This window comes from Gossypium raimondii, chromosome 13 (assembly GCF_025698545.1).
Source record: "Gossypium raimondii isolate GPD5lz chromosome 13, ASM2569854v1, whole genome shotgun sequence".
Classification (NCBI taxonomy): Eukaryota; Viridiplantae; Streptophyta; class Magnoliopsida; order Malvales; family Malvaceae; genus Gossypium; species Gossypium raimondii.
In genome coordinates, this window is record NC_068577.1 from 47,727,126 (window position 1) to 47,752,323 (window position 25,198).

The following is a 25,198-nucleotide window of genomic DNA, read 5'->3' on the forward strand; positions in this document are numbered from 1 at the left end:
GGCCGTGTGGTGTTGACAGCTACAATTTTTGACGACTGAAACTTGTAAAATTTAAGGTTTTTGGTGCGCACCTAGTTTCGCTTTAACGAAAAACAATGCAGAGACTACCCGGAACCTAATTAACCATCCAATAATCAATTACAGCATCGTTTTCAATAGCCTAATAAAATTTATCATACCGTCAAAATCATGTCAAAAGTTTCGATGTAACCCCAACTCAATTCGCATACTTATCGAGCACGAAACAGAGGAAAATAGGCTAACGCAGCAGAGTAACGTCTCCTGTAATATCCTCACCTAAAAACAACCAATCAAGGGTTTAAACAGAATGTTCAAGCGAACGAGCAAAATCTCATTTCGATAGAAAAGTGTTAACACAACGAAACTCGTAAAACGAATGAGACAACGACGGAACTTACACAATAACCAAACAGTCGACCTCATATGCAACGAAAAATTCTCGATTAATACAGAATCAAATACCGTAAAAAGAAAAAGAAAAGAATAGAAAAAATAAGAACCAAACTTAGAAAAAAGAAGAATGAACGATAGAATTTATTCAGACTATTTTAAGTTAACCACCATCCCACTTTTACAAAAAAAAATATTTCCTAAAGCATATGATGGGACTCAAACTCTAGACTAGACAGGATACAGACAGATGCTTAACCAGTGAACCAGCAGGCTAATTCTTGACACCGATTTACGCAGAATTGCATATAACAACCTAACACATGGGTTAAGGTTGTTTTAAAATAACAAAACTTTTAAACGATGAAACTCAAACCCTAGACCTTAAATACAAAAGCAGAGTACAGAACAAGAGATACAGAAATCTAATTACTGCAGATTCTCACAACTAAATTCTTAAAATTTTAGGGCGTTACAACTTTCTCCCCTAAAAGAAATTTCGGCCTCAAAATTTTACCTAAGTCAAATAGATACAAATACAACCAGTCGATTAATTCTTTAGGTTCCCACGTGGCTTCCTCAGCACCTTAATATCATGTTCCAAGATCTAGACAGGTTCCTCTTCGAACGTTAAATCTGATCGCAATTTGATTTCGTTGACAGTAACAATATGTGACAGATCCGACTGATACCGTCTTAGCATCGAGATATGAAACACATCATGAATTCGATCCAGCTCTGGTGGTAATTCCAATTGGTATGCAATGAGTTTGACTCACTTTAGGATACGGTAAAGCCTAATGAACCTTGGGCTCAGCTTGCCCTTACGTCCAAATCAGAGGACCTTTTTCCACAGTAATACTCTCAGGAAAACTTGATCACCAATAAAAAAACTCGATGTCTTTTCTTTTGAAATCGGCATAGGACTTTTGTCGATCAGATGTGGCCTTCAGACGACCTCAAATTAATCTCACAGTGTTTTCAATTTTAGAAACTAACTTAGGACTTAGAACCAGACATTCACTTATTTTTGTCCAATATAATGGAGTACGGCACCTACGACCAGACAAAGCTTCGTATGGTGTCATCTGAATACTAGACTAAAAGCTATTTGTATGGAAACTCAGCCAACAGTAGATAGTCCTCCCAGCTACCCTGGAAGTCTATCACACAACCCCGAAACATACCTTCTAGGATTTGAATAACTCGCTCCGACTGTCTGTCGATCTGAAGATGGTACGCCGTGCTGAAATGAAGTCAAGTGCCTATGGCCCCATGGAGTTTCTTCTAAAACCGAGACATAAATCGTAGATCTCTGTCAGAGATGATTGAGACTGGGATTCCGTGTAGTCTCACAATTTCGACAATGTACAGTTTAGCTAACTTCTATAATGAGTAATCTGTTCGGATGGGTATAAAGTGGGCAGGTTTGGTCAATCGATCAATGATAACCTAAATCGAATCTTTCTTGGTAGGGGTTAAAGACAGCCCACTAACAAAATCCATTGTTACCCGCTCCTACTTCTACTGAGGAATCTTAATCGGCTGAAGCAATCTAGAGGGTAATTGATGTTTCGCCTTAACCTTTTGACACGTCAGACAATGATTCACAAAAGTGACTATCTCCTGTTTCAATCCGGGCCACCAATAGAGCTCTTGGAAATCTTGATACATTATGTTCCCAACAGGATGCATAGCGTAAGGACTGCTATGTGCCTCTTGAAAGACCAAATGCCTCAACTCTTTATCATTAGGTACACAAATCTGACCTTTGAAGCACAACACATTATCACTGTTTAAACTAAAATCGGAAGTCTCGTTCGAATCAATATGTTGCAAACGCTGAACTAAGGACTCATCACTCAACTGTTTAGCTCGAATCTGCTCTACCCAAATCGGTTTAACTTGTAATTCTACTAATAGCCCCCCATCCTCAACCAAACTTAGACAAGCTAACATTGCTCTCAGGTCAGTCATCGCTCTCTGGCTAAGAGCATAAACTACCACATTAGCCTTACTCGGATGGTACTCTATTGTGCAATCATAATCTTTAAGTAACTCAACCCATCAGCGCTGCCGAAGATTTAACTCTTTTTAGGTTAACAAATACTTGAGACTCTTATGATCGGTGTAAATAATACACCTTTCACCATACAGATAATGTCTCTAGATTTTCAGAGCAGCATAACCGCAACCAACTCAAGATCTTACGTAGGGTAGATATCCTCGTGTGTCTTAAGCTGTCACGATGCATAAGCGACCACCTTAACTTCTTGCATAAGCACACAACTTAATCCGACATGTGAAGCATCACTGTATACCACAAACTACTGACCCGATTCTGGTTGAACTAAAACAGGAGCTTGTGTCAGAACGGAATTGAGCTTATCAAAACTAGACTATTGTGCCTCAGACCATAAGAATGGAGCATTCTTATGTAGTAGCTTCGTTAGAGGTGATGCAATAAGAGAAAACCATTCGATGAACCTTCGGTAGTAACCGACTAAACCCAGGAAACTGTGAAGCTTAAATACATTTTTGGGTTGTTTCCATTCGACAATAGCTTCTATAATGCGAAGATGATCATCATGCTCAATTTCAGTTTTAGAGTAGATTAGGATATCATCGATAAAAACCACTACAAATTGATCCAAGTACAGTTAGAATACCTGATTCATTAAATCTATAAACGCCACCGGAGCATTCGTTAAACCAAAAGGCATTACCAAAAACTCGTAATGTTCGTAATGAGTCCTGAAGGAAGTTTTGTACACATTAGTTTCTTTGACCTTGAGCTGATGGTAACTAGAGTGTAGATCGATTTTAAAAAAGACAGATGCTTCTCGAAACTAGCCGAACAAATCATCAATCTTCGGCAACAGGTACTTATTCTTGATTGTCAACTTGTTCAATTGTCTATAATCTATGCACATTCTCATTGACCCATCTTTCTTCTTAACAAACAATACCAGTACTTTCTATGAAGACACACTCGGTCGAATGAATCCCCTATCAATGAGTTCTTGCAGCTGTGCTTTTAACTCGGTAAGCTCTTTCGGTGCCATACAGTAGGGCGCAATGGACACTGGAGTAGTACCCAGTAACAGATCAATTCCAAGCTCCACCTCTCTATTCGGAGGTACTCTAGAAAATTCTTCAAGAAAGACGCCCGGGAACTCCCTCACGGTGCAGATATCTTCCACCGAAAGTTTTGTGAAAACATAATCGGATACGTAAGTAAGGTATGCCTCGCACCCTTTTCGAACTAACTTATCTGCTATAAGAGTGGAGATTACATTAGAGAGGTAATCTCGACACTCACCAACCGTGACCACCTCGTCAGTCTCATTTGATCTCAAAGTAACTCTCTTGTTGCACAATCTAGACTGACCCAATACTCAACAAGCCAATCCATTCCCAGAATTAAATCAAACTCATTAAAGGGTAATTCTATTAAATCAGCTGGAAATACCATACCTTGGAGCTCTAGGGGTACCCCTCTGTATACTCTATCAACTTGAACTGACTGACCCAAAGGACTAATCACAAAAAACTCTCTAGCACTATTTTTAGCGGTTAAACCCAGATTTATAGAAACAACACTAGCTATGTACGAGTGAGTAGAACCAATTTCAATAAGAGCATAATACGAAATAGAATGAATAAAGAAGGTTCCTACATTGACATCAGCATCATTGCTCTCTTTGTAGGGTCTCGCTGCATAAACTAGTACCCGCTGACGAGCCTCAGTCTGACCTGTACCTCTACCCGGTGCTCTCTATCCTCTTTCAGACCCATTACCACCCTTACCAGTACCATGACCTCTGAATGGTTGCTGAACCTCTCTCGGAGGCTGAACAGAATTTGGAGCCGGAGTTTGTGTCGCAGCTGGCACTGGATTTGGTCGATGGGGGCAAGCCCTAACTCGATGCTCCATTGACCCACAACGGAGGCACTCTCCTAACTTTCTTCAGCACTCGTCCGAATGGCGCTACCCACAATCACTGCACAACTGAATCTCAGTCATTACAGCTGGTGCATTGGCCCTCGACGGCCTATCAAATCTCGCCCACTTCTTAGGACGCTGACCAGAATCAGAGGGACCCGAATCTCTCTTAATCTTATTCTGATCCTTCTCACGATCACGCCGCTCGCGCTTAGTACACTTTACTTCTTCCATTATCTTTGCTTTGTCAACTAGGACCTCAAAAACTCGCTCTCTCTAACGAGCTATCAGAACTCACAAATCATATATCAATCCCTCCTCAAATCGCACACACTTGTCATAGTTGAACGCTACTAAAGTCTGTGCATACCTACTCAGTCATAGAAACTCGGCTTCATATTCAGCCATAGATTGGTCACCCTGAACTAGGCTCATAAACTCGGGTCGGCGAGCCTCAACATAACTCACCCCACATACTTACCCTGGAAGACATTCTTAAAACAATCACAGTTAACTTGTTCAGGTTGAGTACCTTGTTCAACTGTCAGCCACCACTGATAAGCTTCGTCCAGGAGTAGGGACAAAGTACCCCTTAATTTCTGAGTGGGAGTACAGTCAATATTTTTCATGATACGCTCGGTAACCTCGAGCCAATATTTAGCAGCAGTAGGAGTGGCTCCTATGACGCCCCTGAACAATTTAGCCCCATTCGACCAGAGTCATTCAGTAACTGACCTTCGATTTTTTAATCCCAAATGGGTCCCTGCGACTCTCTCCAGTGCTCGAATCATGGCCTAGGACAGTGCGTTGTCCCCAGCCGTCAGATTCTGGGACTCCGTCTTTGCAGTGAGAATACCAACCGTCTTGCTGGTCTCTAGATTGGGCATACTACCCATAGAGGATGACTCTGCTCGAGCTCCTCCTCGGTGTCTTCGATGCCCTCGAATACTACATCCACGACTACCGCGTAAACTCATTATGACAACTAGCCACAATGTCAGAGTACAGATTAGTTCAAACATCCAACAGAATGATTTCACCAGTTCACATCAAAACATTTAACCAAACAACAATTTAGGTATTATAATATTTACAACTAAACAGAAATACTTATAGGGTCAGCGTCGGAGGCTTGGTCATTTACTAAAGTTTCGGTGTTTCCATATTAATTTAGATACTAAGTTACCACTAAACTATTTTTCTTACACTTTATGAGCCCAAACACAGTTCGAGTGTTGACAAACCTGGCTCTAATACCACTAAATATAAAACTCTAAACCTGGCCTAGACGTTCAGCCTAAGTTTAGAGAGTTACATCATCGATCCTTAAATGCCACACATATAACACAATACTGCTAAACCATACTTTGCATAATAATCATCACAAATATTAGTTAAGTATATAATCTTTCAAAGTCCTACTATCAAAGTTTATCGAACTTTCTAAAATAGTAAATTAAAGAAGATAAGAGCTTGACCGAGCTTCTACGACACCAACCTGTTCTAGACTAAGTGTCACCTACAATCCAACCAATAATAAAGAGAGTTGTAAACTTAGTGTATGAAGAAGTTTGTTCACATAAACACATTTACCAAAGAGTGTTTGTATTCCAAGATTTGATTTGATACAGAACATTGCTAATTTAGATCCAAGACAGAGTGATTTCAGACATAGAAACATATATCAGTTTTATATACAAAATAGATTAGAGTCAGATGCAAATATTTATAACCTCCCATCCACTACACACCATCTTCGTCCATCCTATCACACTATGTGGGGTTAAAACAAACACTTATCCCTACACACCATAGAGTGTCTATCTAACACGTGTACAGAAACACAACTTAGCTGTTAGATCATAATGGGCAAAACGTCGAAATTAGAGCGAACATATGGTGGCTTAGCCACTAATTTATAACGGATCACTTTATTCTTCTTAATATCCCAACCATGCATATGCAGAAAACCAATATCCATAAGTAGATAGTATAACATAATATCAGACTAAGTATCACAGTGTAAGTACAATATAGAATTCATGTAAAGATCATCGGTTTAGACCATTCATAGCATGGAAACATCAAAACTAGCCTTATATAACATTTACGGCCTTAGAAATGTATTCGGGCCCTTTTATGTGCACCACACGGCCTGGACACACGATCGTGTCCTTGCCCGTATGGTTCACACGGCCTAGGCACATGCCCATGTTTCTGGCCGTGTGGTTTTATACCACAAACAATGAGTTACACGGTCCAAACTCACGTCTATGTCCTTGGCCATATGGTCTTATACCATAAACAGTGAGTTATACGGCCCAGACATACGCCCGTGTCCGTTGATTGTATGAACCCTGCACTGATACAGCCACACACGGCCTAGACACACGCCCGTGTGCCTTGCCTATATGGCCTCAAGTCGATGAAAAATGAGTCACACGGTCACCTGTACGACCTGCCACCAGACCATGTGGCTCATACTGCCTGGACACACGCCAGTGTGCCTGGCCGTGTGGCGTTGACAGCCACCATTTTTGGTGACCGAAACTTGTAAAATTTAAGGTTTTCGGTACACACCTAGTTTCACTTTGACAGAAAATAATGTAGAGACTACCCGGAACCTAATTAACCATCCAATAATCAATTACACCATCGTTTTCAATAATCTACTAAAATTCATCATACCGTCAAAATCATGTCGAAAGTTTCGACGCAACCCCAAATTAATTTGCATACTTACCGCGCATGAAACAGAGAAAAACAGGCTAACGCAGCGGAGTAACGTCTCTTGTAATATCCTCGCCTAAAAACAACCAATCAAGGGTTTAAACAGAATGTTCAAGCAAATGAGCAAAATCCCGTTTCGATATAATAGTGTTAACACAATGAAACTCACAAAACGAAGGAGATAACGACGGAACTTACACAATAATCAAACAGTCGACCTCATAGGCAATAAAAAATTCCTGATTAATGTAGAATCAAATACCGTAAAAAGAAAAAGAAAAAAAAGAACCAAACTTAGAAAAAGAAAGAATGAACAATAGAATTTCTTCAAACTATTTTAAGGTAACCACCATCCCGCATTATAAAATTTACAAAAAAAAATATTTCTTAATGCATATGATAGAACTCAAACTCGAGACCAGACAAGATACAAGCATATGCTTAACCAGTGAACCATCAGGCTAATTCTTGACACTAATTTATGCAGAATTGCACTTAACTATATAACACATGGGTTAAGGTTGTTTTAAAATAACAAAACTTTTAAATGATGTAACTCGAACCCTAGACCTTAAACACAAAAGCAGAGCACAGAACCAAAAATACATAAATCTAATTACTGTAGATTCTCACAACTAAATTCTTAAAATTTTGGGGCGTTACATTAAAACACCTTATTTTAATCAATATGAAATAGATGAAGTTTAATAAGGTTTTTGAACCTTATTCTAAAATAAAATAAAAGAAGTGTAGTTTTATATGGATTTTACTTTTATGTTATCTTACTACTGTATTTTATTTTTATAAGGATACGGGCAACTCAATTCTAACATCTTCTTTAATATTTTGGATTTTAAATGCCTCGTGGCCTTAGCTTTTCCATTTTTTCGAGGGAGTCGAAAAATTGTGGTGCAAAATTATGGGGGACCATCATCTTATTTACGTTTTTAATTTGTTTGTTGGTTCGATTCCTTAAAAGTCTCATACCATATACCACACGTTTCACCTCCGGCATACTTACCATTATCTGTTTCTTTTTTTTTCATTTCTCGTAGCTTCAAATAAGTCACTGCAAATTAAATCCTAACTTTTTTTTGGCCCATGCTAGATATCGAGCTCGACGAGTTCACTTGGTTAACATCAGACAACAACTGTGGTTGGTTCATACTATATTGTGATTTAGATGTTTGGTGAAGATCTCTCGTAGGTTCTATGCCAAAAAGCCAACTGTTGTTGAGCCTGTTATAACTGGAGAGTCGGGGTAGTTAAGGAAGATGAAGAAGAAGGTAGATGAGACAGTATAAAGTTTAAGGGAGTAAGAAAGGGCTAAAGATCCTTCATTCATCGTGGGCCAGGGTATTTATAGGGGGATAGGCCCTTTTCTTGAAGTGACATGTCACTAATAGTACAGATGGTGGCTAGCCTGTGTGGTTGGCCAAGTGGCAGGTCCATTACATGTTAGTTGTCGTTAAGTGTAGTATTATGTGGGTCTTCTTTGACATTTTCTTTGCTAAAGTAATACAAAGTTAATAAGCTTTAATGGTCCCTTAGTGGTCCCTTCCTAGGGATGAGAGTGTGTCGCTAATTGTGGGTGACTTAATGGAGGGTTCGTTAAAAGTGGTGGCTCGATGGAGGGGTCAACAATTTGGCTAAAGACGGGTGACTTCCTTATGGGCAATGTGAAGCATGCAAGTGGCTGGTCCTTGGGTGACAAGTCGAATGGTGCCACCTAGGCCATTTCTCATGCTATCACATGTCTTCGCCAGGTTAGGGGCATAATAGGGATTCCATGGTTTGAAATTAAAGTACGGATACTTAGTTTCAAATTTCCGTAAAATATAATGACCTTCAAGAGAATTAGATCAAAATAAAATTGATAGTAATACTTTTTCTACCCAACAGCCAAAGCTCCTTGGGTTGCTCAACGACGGTCTTACTTCCCGCTCAACAACGCAATTCGTACCCGATGTTTCTGTTTCGGCCGCCATTACCAAAGCTTCCATAACCATTTTAATTTGCTTTACTTTTTCCTTCTTCTTTGATTCTTTTTTTTTCATCGCTGCCCCAAGCTCTATTTCAAAGCTCTGTTTCCACTTTTTCCAAAAACTCAAATCCCCAGAGTCTCCAACTCGGTGATTGATGAACCCCTGGTATAATTTCTTTCCAGTTTTTGCTTCATCAAATTAAAAAAAAAAACTTCTATTTTAGTATAGGTTTGGTTGTTGGGTTTGACTTAAACTGACTAGCGGTTGACATTAGAAATAGTAGCTTGATTTGATGGAATTCTTTTGGCTTAAAACTGGGTTTTTCTTTTTCCCTCTTTCCTTTTGAGTTGTTGCAAAAGGGTTTCTTTCTTTGCTATTAATTTATTGACCGGGTATGATATTTTTAATAATGTAAAATTCTCATCCATGTTGATTAAATGAGTTTGAAAAGTTCTCATGTAGGAACTTTGATTTTATAGCAGTTGTTTTGCTGTAGGCTTAGATAGGGAAGTCGAGGAAATAAAAGGATTTAGCGTTTGTTTATTGTCGAAGTTTAGCAATATTTGTTAGGGAAAATTATGGTTTATAAGTTATATGGATATGACGTTTTGTTTTGAGAACATCCGTTTTATAGTGAATCATTTTATTTGCTAAGTTCTTCCTTTTCATTTTAGGCCTTAAATTCAAGTTAGTAGGTTTTTGTGGTCTTGTGTAACTTGCAAAGTTGCAATTAATCCACAATTTTAAGGTTTCGTTATGTTTTTTGCATATGAATACAAATTCCTATGATTGTTCTAAAAATTTTCTCTCAATTATGCATAGCTTAGCATCTTTCTTTTTTTTGGAGTTTATGTTGCAGCTTTTACTAAAATTTGTTGGGTTTTCATCCATTTATTTAACAAATCTATTTTTTTGTTTATTTTTTCAGAATTAACTTGTAGGCTTTTCTGTCAGTAACAGAAAGGATATGGAACAAGAAACTAGTATGAGGGCAATAATCCGCAATTGGAAACATGGTTATAGAGCTTTGTTGCATATGAGATGGGCTGCTGATTTTGGGTTTCATATATCTGTGGTTGGTTTAGTGGGAGTTGTTGGTTTTGTATTGGCTATAATAAGAGATGGTAAATTGGGGGAAAAGAGAAAAAAACATTTGGAGAAGTTATGCTTAGTTCCTGGGTTGCAAAATCTTGGCAATAACTGCTTCTTGAATGTAATATTGCAGGTTCGATTCCTTTAAGCAAGTGGGTATTTTTGTTTTTATTTAGAGTCTTTGTGTTTGCTAAGAAAAAGAGAACAAAAAATAGGAAATAAAAAATTAATTACAACTTGAGTCTTGATTCTTTGTTTTTTGTTTAGTCTGAACATTTTCTTGATGCTCATTTTTCATTAAAGGAAAATTATGTTGAAATTCTGTTCATTTTGGGTTCTTGAATCTGCAATATTCCAGGCTCTGGCTAGCTGCTCATATTTTCAGTCTTTTCTTCAGAAGATACTAGACGAATGTGAATCAACACTAGTTGACAGACAGGGTGAAAGCCTGCCACTTACAATTACTTTATCTGATCTCTTAGAAGGTAACATCAGAACTTGGTGAACTGTTTTGCTTTCTTTAAAACTTCTATATCACAGATTTTAATGCACTAATTACTAAACTGTTGTCTGTAAGTATTTTCTTGTTTCTCTAATGACCAAGGCGTATAATAAGGTACTTCATCTTTGTTTCTAAGGATTAGTTTAGTTGAGGATCAGATACACATTTGACCTTGTCAAACTCCTTAAAGACTGAATTCAATGTGGTCATCACAGCCTGTGCTATATATATATACTCCAAATTTGCAGAATTAGGCATGGCTGGAGAAAGGAGAGTCGCATTAAGCCCACATAAAGTTATGAGTGCATTGTCGCTTTATATTCAAAATTTTGATTTAACAAGCCAGCAGGTGTGTTTGTTTTCTCAATATTTTAGCAATACAGTTGACACCATCTAGAGTGTAATTTATCTCGTATGTTACTTCTACATGCAGGATGCAGCTGAAGCGTTTCTCCATCTTTTGTCTTCACTAAGAGAAGAATTTTCTGATATATATCTTCCCAATCAAAGTACTCTAGCAGATATTTTTGCTTCGCAAACTAGTAGGATTCTAACTCCAGAGAGGAAGGAGGTTCAGAATGAGCAGAAAAGATGGCAGCAACACTATCTTGGACCTTTTGATGGTATAATTGGTAGCATTTTATCTTGCCGCAGTTGTTCATATCAGGTTCTTATTCCCTTGTAGGATGCATCTTTATAATTTCTCTTCCTTTGCATTTGTTTGTGTAAGCAAAACCATTGGTTGGCTATGTTTGAACATTAACAAATGCATTATTGTGATTCATTTTTATGACTTAGCCACATTTGAGAATCTGGAATTAAGAAAGTATTTATAAAATTTTTGTCTAACCTGTCCTTTTCCTTTTGGCATTTCTAATACTTCTTCTTTTATTTAACATTGCAGATTTCTTTGGATTTTCAATTTTTTCACAGCTTGCCCCTTTTTCCAGTGCTTTATGGTGCTTCCACCATTGTATGTTAACTAAAGGTTTTGCTTTTTGATAATTTTAATTATGCATGCTTAAGCCCATAGCTTCTTGGAAAATTTTCTTTTTATAACTTTGTGGACCCTCCTTTTAACTCTAATGCAAGTTTCTTCAATGCAACACTAGATGGCTGGATGTACCTTGGAGGATTGCTTATGGCAGTTTGTCCTTGCTGAAAAACTTGAGAATTACTACTGCAGCCATTGTTGGCACAGTGCTGCAATAAAGTTTTTATCTTGTAAAGGAGCAAATGAGGTGATGCCTTTTCTAGTCCGGTAATTTAAGAATTAGCTTGTTTTCTATTTACTAGATGACAAAAATGTTATTATTGTTAAATCCAAATATCCTAAACTGATCCTATGTTGAATACCAACTCCTGTATAGAATCTTCATACATATGATCTTCTTATTTATCTCTATCTTAAAAGTGTTATCCTGATACCATCCACATTCCTACTGGTTATCTCATTCTCTTTGTGTGTGGGGGAATCTGCTGGATTCTTAGCATGTTGCCTGAGTCTGATTCTTCAGTTTCTTGGTTATCAATGCAATTTATTGCTGCATATTCTTATAAACATAATGTTTGAACGTTGAAATCAGATTGAGATTGAAAAGTTGAAGAGATGCAGTGCAGAAGAATCCTGTGATTGTCGTAGTTTTTGCTGTCTAGAAAATCTACCCTGGTCAAATAACTTTTCTAATACTCTAAAGCAGCTATGTATTGCTCGTTGTCCAAAGGTATTAATATTGATATCTTGCTTCTAACAAAATTCAATTTGCTTCTAATGTGTCAATATGTTGTTTAGGGTCATAACAATGATTCTATTCTTGTAGGCTCTCTCTGCATGAATATTTTGTTTGATCTCCTAGGGTGCTTATTTTTTGATCATACACTTGCAGATTCTATGTCTTCATCTACAACGTGCTTCAATTAACGAGGTCGGGGAACTAATCAAGCTTCAGGTAGTTTCCTTGCTTGTTAATCAGTCTCACAGCATGGTTTCCTAAGAAAGTAATTCTTGCTTGTATGTCTTTGCTAAAATTTAAATGAGAATTGTTTGTCATAAAATCATGCCTTAATGAATGCAGGGCCATATTGCTTTTCCATTGATTTTAGACCTGTCACCATTCATGACTACTGAGGTGGAAATAACGAACTGGGAAGGGGTCCATAAAGGGCAACTGAAGCTGCAAAATCAAAAGACAAGGCCTCATCTCAACCTTATCAATGCCCAATATGAAAGCATTCTCAATCGCATCAGTAAACCAACAGGAGAAAAGGTCTCTTCAGAAATATTAGTTGCAAACGGCTCTCAATGTACTACTTCCCCCGGAGAATCTTTGCCTGAGAAGAGTAAGCTGTACCCAACTGATGGCTGTTCAAAGGCCTCCAACATAGACATGCATGAGCAACATAATGACAAGGTTGGTTGAATAATTACTAATCTGGTCATATGTAGGTTGTTATGCAATTTTGAGCAAACATATATTAATAACTATCTTAGTTGGTTCACTAAAAGGTTAAATTTTAATGCTTTTAAAGCACGTCTTGTAAATTGTGTTAAGGTGTCAGAGCTTTAGAAGCTTCTTGCCGTGGTTCTCATGCCTCGCAGTTTACCATTTGTGTGATGATAGTTCTCCTTATGTTCGTTTTTTGGTATTATTGCTACTATTTTTTTGCATGTTTTCTGCAAGAAGCATTGATTTCTTTTTCCCTTCTCATCATTGATAAACTGTGAAATTGCATGAATGAAGTGCCAAGGAAACAATTTGTTGGAGATCTTTTGTTGCATGTGATTCACTCCAAACCTCTTTCTTGAAAATTATGACTCCTTCCTTGCATTTAAGCATCTGTTTCTTAACTTGGTTTAGGAGGAAAAAGCTTCATGATTAAGTTCCAAAACTAAGTTTGTTTTGCCAACCAACTTACTATATGCTACACATTAGATTTGGGATTCATGATTGAGTAAGGGCTGACGGCTGTCTATATTGGATGTATATTTTTATGCAGGTAAGTTTGACCAGCAAGTTACCTCCTTCAGAAACTAAATTATACCGACTTGCTTCAGTTGTGGAGCACTTTGGGAGACCTGGAGGTGGGCATTACACTGTTTACAGAAGTATGAGAACTAAATCTGATGAGGTAGATTCTGATGAATACTCCGAGCCTGCTACAACCAAGTGGTTCTGCATTTCAGATTCTCAAGTATGTAGTGTCTCCGAGAAGGATGTTTTAGCTGCAGAAGCAAGCTTACTTTTCTATGAGAGGATCGTATAAGACTGAAATGATGCCTACTCGTATACTTATGATCTCCCAAACTCTCCATCTCATTTCTCTCAAAAGCTACTTCGAGCATCATAATTGCAAATTGTAACATTAAAGTGTTGATATGGTGCTTGTGAGAGGCCTACTGAGAATTGATTGTGATCAACTAATTGGGATCGACCCTTTCCCGGAGTAACTGTGGAAGAAGCATAGCTTGTTTGGAGATTATACCTTGAAACTGAACCTCTCCACTCTAAACCTATCATTTCATTGTGAAGGGCAAACAGCCGAACTAACAGGAAGGATGGATGGTCCAAGGGTTCTTGCTCTTGCTATAAATGCAACATTTGCCGCTTCATATCGTTGTTTGTGTTTTTTTCTAAAGGAAAATGTTACGAGCTAGTTGGAATATGTTTACACTCTTAGGAGATTCAATGCAATTGCCTTTTTGTGAGGGATTTTCCATCTTGATTTTGCCAAACTTCGTGATGGTAAATAATTGGGTGTTTGGGTTGTAATTTCATGCACTGTCAGCTTATGAACACTATTCTTAGTAAAGCATGTCAACATGTTAGTGAGATGGGTTAATTTATATCTTGATATCAAGAAACAGCAACCTTGGGTTGCTTCGCGAATTTATTCTGAACTCTCAATCTAAGCTCAAAATGATAAAAAAAATTACAATGTGTTCCGACTTGAAAATGACATATAATCTGCCCAATTATGATGGATATAGCGTATACCTGATTTCCTTTACGACATGTGCGAACGAAATCTTTGTATAGCAGTCGTTAATCCTGATTCCTGATTATAGTGAATCTCTTGTTACCATATATCTCAAATTCAGCACTTCCCATATTATCACATCCGTATTCTTCCCAGTTCCCAGATCACCTCTTGTCCGTACTTCTAGATCAATCTGTTATCATTTATTTCTGTCGATTCTTTTTTGGGTATTTGAATCTCCATGGCTGAGGAAAAACCAATTTCTTCAACAACTAAAAGAAGCTACTGGAGATGGAGCAAAACGGACTTCTTCCCAGAAACCTCGTTTCAAACCTTGTCATCTTACAAAACAGCACTTTCCCAAACCTGTCCTCGTCTCAGTGACCGTCTCTTAGCACGTTCCTCCTCCACCGACGAGCTTGTAACCCTTCAAAAAGTAAGTGAAAACCCCATGCAAAAATGTCTAACCTGGTGGGACCTTATTTGGCTCAGCTTTGGCTCTGTTGTTGGTTCTGGCATATTTGTCATAACAGGCCAAGAAGCTCACAATAATGCAGGTCCAGCTATTGTTTTGTCCTATGCTATATCTGGGCTTTCAGCATTGCTATCTGTTTTTTGTTACACAGAATTTGCAGCTGAGATTCCAGTAGCTGGTGGTTCGTTTTCGTATCTTCGTGTTGAACTAGGTGATTTCGTTGCATTTATAGCTGCTGGTAATATTCTTTTAGAAGCTTTAGTCGGAGCTGCAGGATTAGGAAGATCATGGTCTTCTTATTTTGCTAGTATGATTAAGAATGATTCTGACTTTTTGAGAATTAAGGTTGATTCTTTGCCTGTAGGATTTAACCTTTTAGATCCACTTGCTGTTGTGGTACTTTTGGTTGCTAATGGGATAGCAATGAGTGGAACTAAGAGGACGTCTTGGTTGAATTGGATCGCTTCTTTGGTTAGTGGTGCGGTGATTGTCTTTGTTATAGTTTTCGGGTTTATTCATGCAAAAACTTCGAATCTGGAACCGTTTTTTCCGTATGGGGTAGAAGGGGTTTTCAGGGCCGCTGCTGTGGTTTATTGGTCTTATACAGGTTTTGATATGGTGGCAAATATGGCTGAGGAGACTAAGAAACCCTCTAAGGATATACCAATTGGGTTGGTTGGTTCCATGTCTGGAATTACGGTGGTTTATTGCTTGATGGCTTTAGCATTGACCATGATGGTGAAGTATACTGAGATTGATGTAAATGCTGCATATTCTGTTGTTTTTGAACAAATTGGGATGAATTGGGCCAAGTATTTGGTTAGCATATGTGCACTTAAGGGAATGACAACAAGCTTGTTGGTTGGATCTCTTGGGCAAGCTCGATACACGACTCAGATTGCTAGAGCTCATATGATTCCTCCTTTTTTTGCTTTGATTCATCCCAAAACTGGAACTCCTGTATATGCTACCCTGCTGGTGACTCTGATTAGTGCTATTGTTGCATTGTTCTCTAGTTTAGATGTTTTGTCAAGTGTTTTGTCTTTCAGCACACTCTTCATTTTTATGCTAATAGCTGTTGCATTGCTTGTGAGACGATATTATGTGAAAGATGTTACTCTGAAGAATGATTTGGTAAAATTTCTCATGTGCTTATTCATTACTATTGGTTCCTCAATTGGAGTTTCAGCACTTTGGAATTCAAATGAGAGAGGATGGCTTGGGTACACTGCGGCTGGATTGCTATGGTTCTTCGGGACTTTGGGCATGGCATTTCTTTCCAAGCAGCGTGTTCCAAAGGTCTGGGGAGTTCCACTTGTTCCTTGGTTGCCATCTTTGTCAATTGTGATGAACTTGTTTCTCATAGGATCTTTGGGTCTTACAGCAATTTTGAGGTTTATCATTTGCAGTGCAGTAATGATAGTGTACTACCTGCTTGTTGGTCTTCATGCCACTTATGATGTGGCTCACCAAAATGAATTAAGTGCCTAAAACTGAAGAGGGTAAATAAAGCTGTAACCTGATGAACAATTAATGCAGTAGTGAGTGGTACAGCTTTTTTACTAGTTTATACATTCCTAGTACTGTCACTTGTCACTGACAATGATTGGATATTGTGTAAGTTGTTATATAAATTTCTGGTGTAATATACCGCTTTCATTTCTGCACTTTTTTCACACTTTCTTGTTTTCTTTTACTGAACTCTGTCTATTCTCCATCCATAATGTTTCCAAAACTGCAAGTATATATTTAAAAAGCACTCTGCCAATTAGGATTTCTATTGTTTGCCCATTCAATTAGGGAATCTGTTACTCTCCCATCATAATGCTTTCTAGATTAATTGCAATGGATCTCTCTCTCTCTCTCTCTCTCTCTCTCTCTCTCTCAATGAATACTTGATCTTACATGACTTAATACATTGTTGTAGGTTTAGTTTTCTTGTGATCACTACAGTATTAAGACCATCGGATGTAGCTATTCTAACAAAAGTTTCAACAGGTGCTGCTGTAGCTATACTAATCTCATGCAGGTTGACCCATTATGACCATGTTTCACGGAATGGTGTTTTATTAAACAATATGACATTAGACTTGGTAGTTTGAATCTGTGATGACTATGCTCTAGTGCTAACCATGATGCATAAAGAGAGGAGAATTAATCGAATGACATCTTTTCAGCTTCATCTAGGAAAATTGGCTCGAATCATTTTTATCTGGTCTGTCTTCTCTATTGGAAATGACTGTTCTTCTACTAGCTAGATTCCTCTTGAAAGATTCGCAAATGATGGACTGCAAAACCACATTGTTTATATTGTCCTGCCTCCCTAAATTAGATCCCTCATAACTGCAACTTCATTTGCTTCCTCGCTGGTTTTCTTGCTTGGATACCTCATTGGGGTTTTAGATTTACTTGGACTTCCATAAGTAATTTGCTTAGGAGTGTTTCTAACTCGAATTTTAATGGTTTTTTACCAGAGCATAGTCTTGTTTATTGTTTTTTTTGTATTGATCTTGACATTTTGGGGTCTAGCACCAGCAGGTCTGCACCCTTAGCTATTTTGGTAATTGGGGATTTCATTGTCTCAATAGCAGCTATTGCGAAGGCTTGTTTGGTGTTATTATGTTTTAGCCATAATCTTGACTTTATAAATTGATCTTGCAGTATTCTTATAAGTTCTTTGCTTCTATTTTAGAGATCCTGGAATAATCTCTCTTTTTGTTACCATGGAACTTATGGACACCTTGCTATTTTTTTTTTTTTTAAAACGCTATAATTGCAAGAGAAAATAGATAGAGGCTTCAGGTTTTATGGCTAGTTAGCGATGCTGAACTTGATCCTAAAAGCATAGTTGACCCAGCACAAAGCATTGCGAGTGTTCTAAAAGTTTCTTCTGGTAAATGGTGATATATAGAGCTGAACAGTAGAGACTCAGTCTAGAATTAAATTTGTTGGATCTCTACATGTTATCAGTGTTGTGGAGTTTTAATGAGAACTAGATCCCTGTCTGGTGGTGTAACATATTTTCTGGTGGTTTAGATGATTAAGATACTTTTATTGGTCTTACGCAGGATATTGATTGACATGTTTTGCTACTTCTGCAGTACTATCGGTTCTCACCTTGAAATTCATGCAAGAATTAATGGTTCTTGGAGAAGGATCTCTTATTCTGTTCTCCGGCTAGTGTTGAAGAAGACTATTAGTTGCATGTCATGAACTATACAAGAAAATGAAATGGTCCCATTCTGGAAAGAACAATCAGTGAATTCTGAATTTTCAACATTCAACTTTAATATAAATCCACATATGAAGCCTCCTTTGTTTAAACCTCGAGTTTAGTGATCTAGCTTATCTTTGATTTTAACGTTTCTACACTAATCAGTTGTGTATTTGTTTTTATGAAACTGATCTTTTTGAGATGCAGACATGCAGTCATCTTCCTGGCATGATTTTTTGCGGTTTGAAAAGTATAACATATAGCCTCAGGCTGGCCATATATTTTGTTCTATTTCATCAGGGAGCTTGGGGATAGGCGAAGCTATCCAAGTTAATCCACTGCATCAGTCAAGCATAATTTTATTTATACGTCCTTGGTTCCGGTCAAGGTGTTGGGTATTATTGTTTCTGTTCTCCTTGAGCAAGTCCATGCTGTTAAAATTAGTACAATGTAATCATTCATTTACTACATGTAAAATTCATTCTTTGTAGTACAACTTCCTTTTTTTGACTCTTGAAACTCACTTAGGACGACAAGAAAATGGTCCCTCTACGGATGCCCTTCTACATAGGAACAAAGAACTGAAGCATGAATCCCAGGTTTGATTGCATTCCATAGCATTTAATGAGATTTCTTTTTCTAAAATTTATAGCAGCAGTTGAGATTCATAGAATTTGTCCATGCATAATGTTCTTAGGAACTCTTGTGATTAATTATCTTAAACCTTCACGTAACGTGATTATGTAAACATGGTTTTTTCTGTATCTGATCCACCAGATACTGAGGGGAGCCACTAGATGTTGTACCGAGCACTTTGACTAAAAATAATCACTAATCTTCCCATCAAGGTTTTACTTTAAGTGCAAAAAGATTCTATGCGTCAAACCGTCATTAATGACGGAAGAGTTCTTTTCTCTCCGTATTAGTACAGTTGTTTTACCGTTGCTTACTCCTGTAAGCATAATATCATAAGAATAGTGAAAAGTAAAAATAAAAATAAAGTAGAGCGTGAGCTGTTGTTTACTTCTGCAAGTGTACTTTTGCTTGCCAACAAGAGGAGCGAATGACGGAATTTGTAACACTTTAGTCTTGAGTAGTTTTCTATTGAGTCTGAGATATGTTAGTACAAATTTTTGGTGAGGAAAATCTCGAATACATGAATGGAACGCAAATAGAAAAAAAAATAGGACAAGGCTTCAAGGCGTGTATCAAGTCACTATATTTAAGGTTATATTCGTCCCCACCTATCTTTGGTGTGCAAACGAGTTTCAAGCAAATTAACCTTGAGGATATAATGAAGCTAATGACTATTTGCGTTTTGCAGTGACGAGAATAGTCCACTAAGCACTGAGCAATATATAATCCCATTCCTATTTATAGGAATTTTCATGTCTATTTATAGAGACATCTTTTAATATGTGTGTTTATGAATAAATATTTGCAAATGTTTCAACAAGGGATGAACTTAAAAACTGCAAGGCTTCATGTTTCCCATACCCCAACCTTCCTCTTCCTATCCTATGGATTTTGTAAACTGGAACAAACTCTTTATTCTAATGCCTAATATCCTAATTATTCTTTCTAGAAACTTTATGATTTGTTCAGCAAGCGAAAAATTAGTCCGACAAGATAAGAGGAAAATGCTTCTTTATCAGTTGAGAAAGTTTATGATAAATGGTAGCCCCCCATTGTTGATGTAGTGCACTTGACTGGTAGGTTGAATAGGTGTTAGTGGATATCTGTTGAACTCATACTGTTCTATCTTTAGCACTGTTTCTTCAGACCTTGAATGTGGTTCCTTTCTTTTCACTAAGCGTGTGACACTAGATCTAGAAATTTTAGACACGACAGGAAAACACACACTAAAATACGATAGAGAACATGGCAAGACACAAAACAGTAACATGAACAAGACAGGAATAGACGAATATATCAAAATCTATACAACATGAATTGTTAACTTGTCAAAATTTATATAACACCTTAAATATGATTACGGCATAGGAAAATAACATGAAGATGACACTAATACACGGGTTGCGTGGTCTATGTGAATTACTTTCCAATGTACTAAACCGGCATACTGATATTTCATAGACTGTTGAACTGATTGTACATTATGGCTGCACTATCAGTGATCATAATGATATTGAGTTGGGACTTTCAGATTTTGTTTCCTTCATTACGCAAAAACTCAAGGGCTCTTCCATGCTGCTGCAGATTTAGTGTCATATATAGAAGATAATTGCAATTATGGCTACACCACTAATGAATTTTCAATTTGGTTATGATTTCGGTTTAGCACTAACCATGATACACTGTTGATAGATGGGATTTGACTCTAGTGCGGCTAGTTCCTTGAGGGTTGGCATGGGCACAAACTACTCTATCTTGTTATTCTTCCTCCACGAAGAAATTATTATGTTGAGCTGGTAATTGGGCAAAGCTTGAACTGCATCGTGTGGCTATAAAGTGCGCTGCTCATTCAACATTCATAGCTGCTCATTCAACATTCATAGCATCTGTCATGTATGTCAGTTAGTGACTATAATTAAAGTTATTCTTGATGGAATGTCTTGTTCAGTGTTGAGTTTTAAATCAATAACTAAGATCAAAAACAAAGTTTTGTGTTTGAAAGATGAAAAACAGAAACAAAATCCGGATTTTGGATGAAGAAAAGATTAACTTCATTACTTGAATAAGCAAAAAACCATATACATAAGTAGTTCAATTGCATTGGTAAAAAACAAAGCTTGCTTGTGCAAGTATCCAAGCTGTTAAATCAGCTTAAAGACAACCTAAATGACTACTAAATCAGTTAAGTACATGATTAAACCTTAGCTGATCAAACAAAAAAAAAGATTACAACCAAGCTAGCAAAAGTCAACTATTACAAAAGCTCTACAACCAAATTACACCATGGACATTTGCATGCTGTTGCTGTGTTGCTTGGTTACTTGCATGCTGCTGCTGTGTTGCCACCTTTTAACATTCCTCCTTGGCTACAAAACAGCAAACTCCAATTTCCTTCTTCAAATACTCGAATCTTGTAGCAACTAGTGGCTTGGTCAGAATGTCTGCAAGCTGAATCTCCGAGTAGCAATGAATTAAGTTGACTTCCTTTGACAATTCAGCCTCTCTTACAAAATGATACTTAATCTTGAAATGCTTGGTCTTGCCATGAAAAACAGGATTCTTGGCAATAGCAACAGTTGATTGATTATCTACTTTGATTTCTGTTGCTTCCTCTTGATCAACATTCAAGTCACACAAAAGCTTCCTAAGCCAAATGGCTTGATTAACAGCAGTAGCAGCTGCAATATACTTTGCCTTTGTAGTGAATTGAGCTACTGTCTGTTGTTTCTTAGAGCTCCAATAAAAAACTCTTGAACCTAGAGTGAAGAAGTAGCCCAATGTGCTCTTTATATCATCAGCTGAGCCAGCCCAGTCACTGTCTGAATAGCTTAGCTTCAGCTCCTCAGCTCTTTCAAACTTCACTCCATAGCTTAAGGTCCCTTTGACATACCTTAAGACTCTTTTACCAGCTTTAAAATGAGCTACATTGCAGCAATGCATGAACCTCGATAAAAGGCTAACTGCATACATGATGTTTGGCCTTGTTGCTGTCAAGTAAAGTAGACAACCAACCAGACTTCTGTAGCTCTTCTCATCCACACGATCTTGAACACTTTTGCTTGAGAGTTTTTCTCCTAGTGCCACAGGAGTGCTAGTAGGCTTGCAATTTGTCATGCAAAACTTGCTTAAAACATTCAATGCAAAATCTTGCCAGCTTATAAAAATACCATGCTTACTTTAATTCATTTCCATACCAAGGAAGTAGGTCATCAAGCCTAAATCAGTCATCTCGAAAACATCTTGCATCTACTTCTTGAATTCTTCAATCAACTTACCTTTACAACCAGTAACCAACAAGTCATCCACATACAGAGACACAATCAACATGGTTTCCTTTTCAGCCTTTTTCACATAGAGTATAGGCTCACTAATGCTCTGCTCGAACCCTAGCCTTGACAAGTATGCATCAATCCTGTCATACCATGCCTTTGGAGCCTGTTTTAGGCCATACAAAGCCTTCTTAAGCTTGTAGACCTTATGCTCTTCACCAGGGACCTTAAATCCATCAGGTTGCTCAATAAAGATCTCTTCCTTGAGAAATCCATTCAGAAAAGCTGATTTAACATCCAGTTGATGCACTTCCACTGCTTTTGAGCAACCAAGGCAAACAACAACCTTATGGTGTCCAACCTTGCAACTGGTGTAAAGATTTCAAAGAAATCGATACCATGCTGCTAATTGTACCCCTTTCACAACCAGCCTAGCTTTGTGCATGTTTAGTGACCCATCTGCATTGTGTTTGGTCCTGAACATCCAGTTTACACCAATGAACTTTCTGTTTGCTGGTCTATCAACCAGCTCTCATGTGTCCTTTTTGCAGATCATCCTCAATTCAGCCTCCATTGCTTCTTTCCAACAGCTTTCTTTTGCAGCCTCATCAAAGTAGGAAGGCTCAAAAATGGTCATACCACACCTCTCATGGATGTCCATTAAGGTTCTAGTGCCTCTAACAGGTGCATCATCATAATCATTCTCAGTTTCAATTTTAATTTCAGCATGCTGCCAGTCAAGATCATGCTGTTAATCAAGATCATGCTGGTCTTGCTCAGACAAACTTGCATCTGTTTCATCCCATTTCCAATAGCTCTCTTCAATAAATTTCACATTCCTGCTCACAATAATCCTCTTAGTAGATGGATCAAAGATCCTATACCCTTTCTTCACACAGTTGTAGCCAACTTCTTCTCTAGCTTAGTTCTCTTATCAGTTGGCACTAGTGTATATCATATGCAACAAAACACTTTCAAGTGTGAGATAGTTGGCTTGTGTCCAAACCAAGCTTCAAATGGTGTTTTGCCTTTGACTGCATTAGTTGACAGCCTGTTTAGCAAATACACAGAGGTATTTACTACCTTAGCCCAAAAAATGTTAGGCATTTTGCCTTCAAACAATAGGCACCTGGCCATATCGAGAACAATTCTATTATTTCTTTCACAAACACCATTCTGCTATGGTGTGTAGATGGTGGTTAATTGGTGTTGAATTCCAGCTTTATCACAAATCTTTTGAAACTTTTGAGACACATAATTAATCCCATTATCTGACCTCAAAATCTTCAACTTGCAACTGGCTTGATTCTTAGCCAGTGCATTGAACTTGCAGAAGAAGTCAACCACATCTGACTTTTGTTTCAGAAAGCTCATCCAACAAAATTTGGTGCAATCATTGATGAACAATGCAAAATACCTGTTGCCATTCAAGGAGGAAGTCTTCATGGGTCCACAAATGTCAGTATAAAACCAGTTGGAGCCTCTCTTGAGCTCTCCAAGCCTTGTTGATAGGAAAAGCCAATCTGGTCTGCTTGCGAAACTGACAGACTTCACAAACATCTTTCCTAGGCTCGATCTTGGACATGTCTTCAACTAGACTCATCTTGTGCAGCAAACTTAGTGACTTATAGTTCACATGCCCTAGCCTCTTGTGCCACAAACATGATTCATTAGCTAGAGTTATATGTGCCTTTGCTTCTAGCTGATTCACATCTAAAATGAAAGATCTATCATGCATGGCTACTATCACTAGCACTTGATCAGAGGGATTTTTGATTACACAAGCCTTATCTTCAAAGATAAGAGAGTACCCCTTCTCCAACAATTGACCAACACTGAGCAAATTCTAGTTAATGTCAAGTACAAAAAGAACTTCTGAAATGGTTTTGTTACCTGACTGAGTGCAAATCACAGCCTTGCCTTTGCCATTGGCCTCGATGAACTCACCATTCCCAATTCTAACTTTGGACACAAGGCTGGTGTCTAGCTCTTTAAACATGCCTTTATTTGAAGCCATGTGATGAGTGCAGCCACTGTCAATCAGCCAATTTTTCCTAACTTTGTTTAAACTTGCAAAGTAGGAGGCAGTAAAGACATGCTCTTCCTGAGATTGCACATCCTCAGCAGCTTGAGCTTGATTCTGCTGCTGTGGTTGTGTTTTTACCTTATTCTTGCAAACCTTTTCAATGTGGTCTAGTTGCTTGCAGCTTTTACACTGAATGTCAGGCCTGTACCAACAATATTTTTCTATGTGAGTGGCCTTTTTGTAATGAGTGCATGGTGGAAACTTATTTTTAGCAGCATCCTTCTTCCCTTTTTTTTTCTTTTCTGTCTAAGGCTTCTTGCCTTTGTAACTTGAGCTCGAGCTTAAGCTTTCTCTGCTCTTGGCCTGAAAAGCTCCTTCAAAATGCTCCTCCATTCTGTTTGCTCTTCTTTGCTCTTGTGCATAGAGAGCATTTATCAGCGCTGTCAAGGGTATAGCTGATAGGTCCCTCGAGTTTTCCAAAGAAGAGATTTTTGACTCATACTTCTCTGGTAGAGTAGTAATGAACTTTTCAACTATCCTCTTGTCAATAAACTCATCTCCAAACAGTCTTATGTTGTTGACTGTGGCCATAATCCTGTTAGCATACTACTTGATGGTCTTAGACTCCTTCATCCTCAGATTCTTGAAGTCACTTCTCAAGTTGATCAGCTGCTGCTGCCTAGTCTTGTTTGACCCCTGAAACTCTTCGTTAAGTCTGTCCCAGGTCTGCTTTGGAGTGTCACAAGTCATTATTCTTGTGAAGATCACATCTGAAACTCCATTTTGAAGGCATGACATAGCCTTATACTTTTTGGCACAGTTCTCATTGTGCTGCCTGATTTGAGCTATAGTTGGATTAGCTCTCAGAAGTGGTGGCTTTGTGTCAGTTAGAACAACACTCCACAGGTCATGAGCCTGTAGATATGTCTTCATT

The 25,198-nt window shown here is 38.0% G+C and overlaps 4 protein-coding genes across 6 annotated transcripts; 2 read left to right on the plus strand and 2 right to left on the minus strand.

Moving 5' to 3' along the window:
- Nucleotides 1–3,389: 3,389 nt before the first annotated feature.
- On the minus strand, nucleotides 3,390–4,348 carry LOC128036207 (uncharacterized). The gene is made up of 3 exons (XM_052627122.1): nucleotides 4,222–4,348; nucleotides 3,884–4,128; nucleotides 3,390–3,797 (listed from the first exon to the last, which is right to left on the minus strand). Exons 1-3 carry the CDS (start codon nucleotides 4,346–4,348, stop codon nucleotides 3,390–3,392), a joined length of 780 nt encoding a protein of 259 aa, XP_052483082.1.
- A 4,602-nt stretch (nucleotides 4,349–8,950) lies between these two features.
- LOC105782614 (ubiquitin carboxyl-terminal hydrolase 27) lies at nucleotides 8,951–14,510 on the plus strand. Of its 3 annotated transcripts, none has more exons than XM_012607462.2 (11): nucleotides 8,952–9,237; nucleotides 10,001–10,297; nucleotides 10,523–10,649; nucleotides 10,915–11,015; nucleotides 11,100–11,333; nucleotides 11,571–11,639; nucleotides 11,779–11,907; nucleotides 12,253–12,390; nucleotides 12,553–12,615; nucleotides 12,742–13,077; nucleotides 13,664–14,510. In XM_012607462.2, exons 2-11 carry the CDS (start codon nucleotides 10,040–10,042, stop codon nucleotides 13,928–13,930), a joined length of 1,722 nt encoding a protein of 573 aa, XP_012462916.1. In that variant the 5' UTR covers nucleotides 8,952–9,237; nucleotides 10,001–10,039; the 3' UTR covers nucleotides 13,931–14,510. The 3 variants fall into 3 exon arrangements, with proteins under 3 accessions (XP_052481862.1, XP_012462916.1, XP_012462919.1); XM_012607465.2 differs by lacking the exon at nucleotides 8,952–9,237 and adding an exon at nucleotides 9,360–9,464; XM_052625902.1 differs by lacking the exon at nucleotides 12,253–12,390 and having other exon boundaries at nucleotides 8,951–9,237.
- A 138-nt stretch (nucleotides 14,511–14,648) lies between these two features.
- LOC105782613 (cationic amino acid transporter 8, vacuolar) lies at nucleotides 14,649–16,786 on the plus strand. The gene has a single exon (XM_052625901.1). The coding sequence runs from the start codon at nucleotides 14,886–14,888 to the stop codon at nucleotides 16,608–16,610; it is 1,725 nt and encodes a 574-aa protein (XP_052481861.1). The 5' UTR covers nucleotides 14,649–14,885; the 3' UTR covers nucleotides 16,611–16,786.
- A 7,298-nt stretch (nucleotides 16,787–24,084) lies between these two features.
- On the minus strand, nucleotides 24,085–24,855 carry LOC105781638 (uncharacterized). The gene is made up of 2 exons (XM_012606158.1): nucleotides 24,585–24,855; nucleotides 24,085–24,485 (listed from the first exon to the last, which is right to left on the minus strand). The coding sequence occupies exons 1-2, from the start codon at nucleotides 24,853–24,855 to the stop codon at nucleotides 24,085–24,087; spliced, it is 672 nt and encodes a 223-aa protein (XP_012461612.1).
- Between the last annotated feature and the right edge of the window lie 343 nt (nucleotides 24,856–25,198).